This window comes from Berghia stephanieae, chromosome 2 (assembly GCF_034508935.2).
Source record: "Berghia stephanieae isolate SIO BIC M18660-M18661 chromosome 2, UCSD_Bste_1.3, whole genome shotgun sequence".
NCBI lineage: Eukaryota > Metazoa > Mollusca > Gastropoda > Nudibranchia > Aeolidiidae > Berghia > Berghia stephanieae.
In genome coordinates, this window is record NC_088361.1 from 106,797,866 (window position 1) to 106,805,365 (window position 7,500).

The 7,500-nt window shown below is 36.0% G+C and overlaps 1 protein-coding gene across 1 annotated transcript in view; it reads left to right on the top strand.

Annotated features, from left to right (window-relative positions):
- Window positions 1–7,500, top strand: part of LOC144966173 (vitamin D3 receptor-like) — a 93,026-nt gene that overhangs the window by 27,305 nt on the left and 58,221 nt on the right. The window contains exon 2 of the mRNA XM_078902312.1: window positions 4,549–4,687. Coding sequence (XP_078758438.1) covers window positions 4,631–4,687 — 57 coding nt within the window. The 5' untranslated portion in view covers window positions 4,549–4,630. The remainder of the gene's footprint in view (window positions 1–4,548; window positions 4,688–7,500) is intronic.

Genomic DNA, 7,500 nt, shown 5'->3' on the forward strand with positions numbered 1-7,500 from the left:
ATGCATTTGAAAATTGACAAATTTTAACTTCATATAACTTCTGGAATAATTAATGGATTTTTCCTTAATTGGCACCATTTAAAAGGAAATTGAAAGACGAAAATAATGATACCAAAATATCTGCGATATTCCTCTTTATAACGAAGTTCTGCATCTTTAATTGAACCCCCCAAAACGCGAACGGCAATTTTCAGTCACAACTTTCCTATGGGCGAGTTGGGTCAAAATTTGACTGCCACTGCTGCTGCTCACTAAACTGCCTACTAGGGAGTTTAATAGAAATTCTAAATGTACCTCACACACTTGAAACCAATGTCATACGAATGAGCTGGCAACACAGATTACAAAACAGTTTGAATTTTGTTTCTACCAGGATTAGAAATGTAGTTACGGCAGTTCAAAGTCTGAAATTTCAGACCGATTTTTACCCCAAAATTACCATTGCAAAGTTGTGACCGAGAACGTGTGATGTTAATAAAAAATGGTTAAAACAGTCAATATGGAGTTCTTATCATATATTGTATACCAAAATGTTCATCTTATCGAGGACAATGCATTTACATTAATAAAGAGGAAGATAAACATTTCAAATTAACACATTATTACATAATATGACGCAAATGTTACATAATCAAAAACTCGGCTAGACGTAAGAAAGAATTTGCTCTATCGCTTTTATTTTATTTTGATTTATCCCCAATATCTCACTGAAACAATTGCAAATAATTCCCCTCTTTGATTTAATACATAGAGAATAAAAAAGGGTTTGAGAGTATTTAAATGAAAAGATATAAACATGTTGCGTAATGACATAATGAGTTTATTTTTACCTATGGCAATTTAATTGCATATAAATAAAATGGTAGATTGAAAAAGTTCAAATAAATTGAAACAGATTCCCTTCTATTATAATTAGAAAGAAAGTTCTGGCTTTTAATACTTTAAAAAATTCTGCTGAACCACTTTGGGTTTATTGCTATTACATCATTTGAACTGACAATTAATATAATTTTATCCCCCCCCCCCCCCCTTCTCTCTCAATGTATGGGGGTGTCAAAACTAATAGAACTTCTTACCATAATATTTATTAAGGCTAAGGCCTTTAAAATATGGATACACATGATAAACATATCTAAACATATGGGAAGGAAACTTGATGACTTATAAGTAAAATAAAATTAAATTAAAGCAATTGGTATTTTTAAAATATCGATATTATTAATATCGAATTTCACAAAGAGAAGAAATATACGAACTTTTAAAACAAAAACTATAAAATGCCTATAAATAAAGTTGGAAAGTATGTATTCAAAATAAAAACATAGTAAATAATAGTAATGAAAATATTATGGACTAAATTTAACATAATACATAACTAAATTTAAAATATCGATATGAATATCGATATCGCCCGGCAGCCATGATGAGAAGATAATGTAAACAAGGCATTTCGGCGCAGAGTTAAAAGGTGTCTGCGCATCGATATAGAGCCCTGAAATTTGGCATGAATAAAGTTTAGATGTTATTCTAAAAACAAGCGTTTAAATTTTAAAAACACACGCGGTAAATAAAAAAATAAATGCATTTGAAAATTGCCAACTTTTAACTTCATATAACTTCTGGAATTATTAATGGATTTTTCCTTAATTGGCACCATTTAAAAGGAAATTGAAAGACGAAAATAATGATACCAAAATATCTGCGATATTCCTCTTTATAACGAAGTTATGCATCTTTAATTGAACCCCCTAAAACGCGAACGGCAATTTCCAGTCACAACTTTCCTATGGGCGAGTTGGGTCAAAATTTGACTGCCACTGCTGCTGCTCACTAAACTGCCTACTTCTACTTAATAATTCAGTGTATTGGCCAGAAGTCATATTTATTTAAGTTTTTGTTTCTCTGTCATTTACTGATTGAAAATCAAGTTTGATCATTGCTACATTATTCTAATGTTCTCACAATGGCTGAGCTGTTCGTGGATCGCAATTCAGACTTGTCGAGCATCGATAAAGTTAAAGATGTGAGTGTGAGGAATAAATTCAATTGGTCATGGCTAGAAGTTAAAGATGATAATGGTGATTTATTTTTCTGACTATGTCAAAAAAAATTCCAGAGGCAGGAATATGACTTTGATGAAGTCATCTTTACCTATATGAGTGACATGCTTATTTAGCATTCCTTCTACATCAAATTATGGCAGTCATACTTCCAGTAAGAAATAACACCCACTATTTTAATGTATTATATTTATCACTCTCCTCTCCAATGATGCCCTTATTTTTTTAAAAATAATTGAATCTTCAGTTTGTCGAAGAGTTTCAGTCAATTTTTATAGAGCTCATTTACAGGTCTAACAATATCACCACCACCACTTCTGCAACCACCACAACCACATACATTATCATTACTACCACCACTACAACAGCCACCATCATATCATTATTACCACCACACCTACCATTCATTTTAATATTTTATACGTCATAAATTGGTTTTGGAACTTTACTTGATTTGAAACAAGGGGTATTAGGATGATTATAGATGTCAATAGATTATATTTTGTTTGCAGAAATTCCTGTTTAAGCATTGAAATTGTTCGGAATTGTTTCTGAAGTTTACGTGAGCCAAATTTTAAGTTGGCGTCTCTGGTCAACTTGAAACAATGGGATGTGGGCATTAGTGAATCTGTGAATACGGGAGATGTATGTGGCGACTACCACTACTACTACAACCATCATCACATCATCATCCTTACCACAACTACTACAACCACCACCACATCATTATCCCTACCACTACCATTACTACAACCACCATGTTATAATTACACTTTCAGTTTTTGAAATTCCTCCGAGTGATGTCAGAAATTGCTGGGAGACACATTTTGGATTGCATCACAATAACTTTTAATGAAATTTAAATTTTTAGGTTATTTTTGCATGGATGGTTCTTGATCTAAGCGCTGAAAAATTTCCTCCTTTTTAGTGACCAGTCATTCTCCACCCTGAAGTTGTTGAAAATAGGGGAAATTGTATTTTAAAAATTTTTCTTATTTTTTTTTCTTAAAAAAAAATTAAATTATGTGGTTTCGGTTAATATTATTGAAAGGATTATATCCTTTGAAGGAGACACAAGATGTTTTTGTATCAAGTGTAATTTGATATGGCAAGAGAGTAAAGTGGTCCTTTGGAGCCATTAGGGCCTTGAAGCCGGAGTTTATCCCAGTTTATAGTGCGTGAAGTTGACCATAGTAATTGCTTGCTACCCTTAGGATAGGACACCACTCTATCGAAAAGTATTTTTCACCAGATCTAACAACAGATCCAGCTACCCTTTCACTGCAGGGAAAAAAATCTCGACTAGGGATTGATCTTGGTCCCTTTGCATGTGAAGCAAGTGCTCTACCAACTGAGCTATCCAAACCCCCTAATATGGCAAGAAATCCAATTATAAATGAGTAATGGCCTGTAGTACGCTTTGCACGGGGAGATTTTAATTTCTTTGCCAAGGATCGATATTGTTTGTGTTACTTTGAACATTCAGGTCAAATTTTAATGAGTTATTTTATTTGTTTGTTTTTACAGGGTTTTTTTTCACTCACTTATGAGAAGAAATGAAAGCATCATAAAATATCTGTCTGAAGTTAGTTTCATTTTAAAATGATTTCAATTGCATACGTAAAGCCATTACCGGTTTTGGTATAGATAGATTGCGCTTGGCCAAGGAGTTCACAACATTGCCATCCGGAAGTATAACGGACCAACACACAAACTCTGTGTAACCATGAACTTTTATAGTCTTGTTAATACAGTTTAGTGAGAACAACTCACAAACGCGGATGGCAAAAACAATAACAAAGGCCTGAGTGACGTCATCTGCATACTATCTATAGTACAATGTAAGATATTTCTTCAACCTTTTTTTTTTTTTTTGTACACTATTTATCTTCAATTCTGGCGCATCAGTTTGTGTGTGGCTGTCATTGACACACAATTGATAATTTATCCTGGGTGGGCAGGGAGGTACATACTGTCTTCTATCCCCTTATATCTGTTTTCCAACATGCTTTCTGTCTTTGTCTTGGAATGAGATTACTTGGTTTTGTCCTGGCCCTGGCCAGAGTCCTAGCTGGGAGGGAAACAGTCAAATGCATAGTTATTGTTTTGGGAGATGATATTTTTTTCCTTGTAAATCATCTCTCTGTTATGTATTAATATATTTGTTATTTTTAATGTAGATCTATAATGTAAGCATTTGAGTGTATTCCTCATTGTTGGATTTTGTGCTTGTGTCCGGATGAGACTTATAGGTGATCTCAAACTAAGTACATTGATGGTATGCTCTTGGAATCTACATCTGATCTCTATTTGTTCCCAGTTCCCCTATGTCTTACTTTTTCATGGCTGCTTTAATTGTAATTCTAGAACTTTTTTTCTATCCCATTTTCTTCCTTTTACTGGCGCTGATATAGCCTAAATGTGTTGCAAGCGCCGTAAAACCCTTAAAAACAAAAACAAACAAAACGATAATTTATCATATTTTCAGGTGACGCCATACCCATCGATATGCATATCTGATTAGATATATAAAGGATTATTGATGGCATAGAAGATAAGACCATACCTCCATGGCTGCATGTCTGAACAGTGAGTCCAACGACAGCCAAGCAGACCTCAAGCCCAACGTAAGTAGTTCATTCATGTTTTTATCGTTGAAAGAGCCTTGTGTGGCTATGTGGTTTTGATACGACACTTGCATTCTGACTGCATCGGTATGCCCCAGGGTTGAAGACTGCTATGAGCGGGCAAAGTGAGTCATTGGAAAATATTCTTTGCTATAATATTCTGTCAACGTATTAAGGTGTAAAATGTTGTAACTGGCGCTTTACAGTGTTGTCTCTATCAAAAAAAAATCCCCCCAAAAATTGGGTGTCATGTCTCGTCCTATATATTAAGTGTTGCTGTTGGTTAGGGTCCCCCTGTTATGTGCTTTGAGCGTGTTTAGTGGATACTGCACAATGTAAATGCTCATGTTATGGATAGAAGGAGGGGGAGGGAGGTGGCAGAGTGGTTAAGGCATTGCACAATTCCCAGGTTCAAGCCTCACTTCAGGCACTTACTTTTTTTTTCCTTGGGCAAGATTATTAACCCCCTAATTTGCTCACTTTGGACAACTTAAGCAATTCTTTTTGAGTTAGTTTGATAGATTATGTGCGAGTCTTTTATGGCCAGGTGTCAACATCTTGATGGATTATCTATATTCCTTTATGGCCAGGTGTCAACATCTTGATGGATTATCTATATTCCTTTATGCCCGGGTGTCAACATCTTGATGGATCATCTATATTCCTTTATGCCCGGGTGTCAACATCTTGATGGATTACCTATGTTCCTTTATGCCCGGGTGTTAACATCTTGATGGATTATCTATGTTCCTTTATGCCCGGGTGTTAACATCTTGATGGATTATCTATGTTCCTTTATGCCCGGGTGTTAACATCTTGATGGATCATCTATATTCCTTTATGGCCGGGTGTCAACATCTTGATGGATTATCTATGTTCCTTTATGGCCAGGTGTTAACATCTAAAGATGATGCGATGCCTTGCAGACGGGCTTAATATTTTTTTCGTGTGGCTATGTGCTCCTGTGGTGTGACACTCGCTTTTGGATAGAAGGTCCAGGGTTTGAGTCCCGCTCTGAGCGGGTTCCATAGTTGAACCCTTGCAAAAGGCTCTTTATTCACATTCTCTCACCATTCTCACCACTCTTGCCATTGTCTCTAGTGGGGAAAAAATTGAAATGTCGCCTATCAGGCGTCGTGTCCCGTCCTACATGTTAAGTGTTGCTGTTGGCTACCCCTTGTCAATCGTTTTGAGCACCTCCACTATCACATCATTAATAACTAATAACACTAATATTACTACCACCACCACCACATCTTCGCTACCACTATTATTATTACTGCTACCACCACCTCGTCATCAGCACTACGACTATATCGACCACCACCACATTATTATCACTACCACAACTACTACAACCACGCTGTCACTAGTACAACCACCACTATCACATCTTCATCACTGTCACTACGACTACAACCACACCACCACATCATCATCACTACCAATACTACAACCACCACTAAAATTACTACCAATACAACCACCTCCACCACAAATTCATTATCACTACCACTACTACTACAACCACCAGCACCACAACCTCATTTTCACCACCATCACCACAACATTATCACAAGCACAACCACTGCATCCTTATCACTACCGCTTTTACTCCAACCACCACCGCATCAACACTACAACCACGACTACTATAGCACCACCACCTCATCATCATCTTCACTACCACTACAATCACCTACACCACCACATCATCACTACCACTACGATAACAACCACAATCACCATTTCATCATCACTGCCACTACAACAACACCTCCACATTTTCACCACTATCAATACTACAACCATCACCCCCACATCATCATCACTACCACTACAACAACCACCACCACCACCACATAATCTCCACTACCACTCCTACTACACCGACTTCATCATCATCTTTCTACTACTACTACAACAACTACTCCTACTATTACTACTACTACTTCTACTACTACTACTACTACTACTACTACTACTACTACTACTACTACTACTACTACTACACTACACTACAACTACTCCTACTACTACTACTACTACTATACTACTACTACTACATACTACTACTACTACTACTACTACTACTACTACTACTACTACTACTACTACTACTACTACTACTACTACTATCTACTACTACTACTACTACTACTACTACTACTACTACTACTACTACTACTACTACAACAACTACTCCTACTACTACTACTCCTACTACTACTTCTACTACTACTACAACAACTACTACTACTACTACTACTACTACTACTACTACTACTACTACTACTACTACTACTACTCCTACTACAACTATAACACTACTCCACTACTACTACTACTACTACTACTACTACTACTACTACTACTACTACTACTACTACTACTACTACTACTACTACTACAACTACTCCTACTACTAACTACAACAACTACTCCTACTACTACCTCTACTATTACTACTCCTACTACTACTTCTACTACTATTACTACTCCTACTACTACTACTACTACTACTACTACTACAAAAACTACTCTCTCTACTACTACTACTACTACTAAAACACTACTACTAACTACTACTACTTACTACTACTATACTACTACTAACTACTACTACTACTACTACTACTACTACTACTACTACTACTACTACTACTACTACTACTACCACTACTACTACTATTACTACTACTACTACTACTATAAACTACTACTACCACTACTACTACTACTACTACTACTACTACTACTACTACTACTACTACTACTACTAATACTACAGCTACTACTACTACTACTACTAC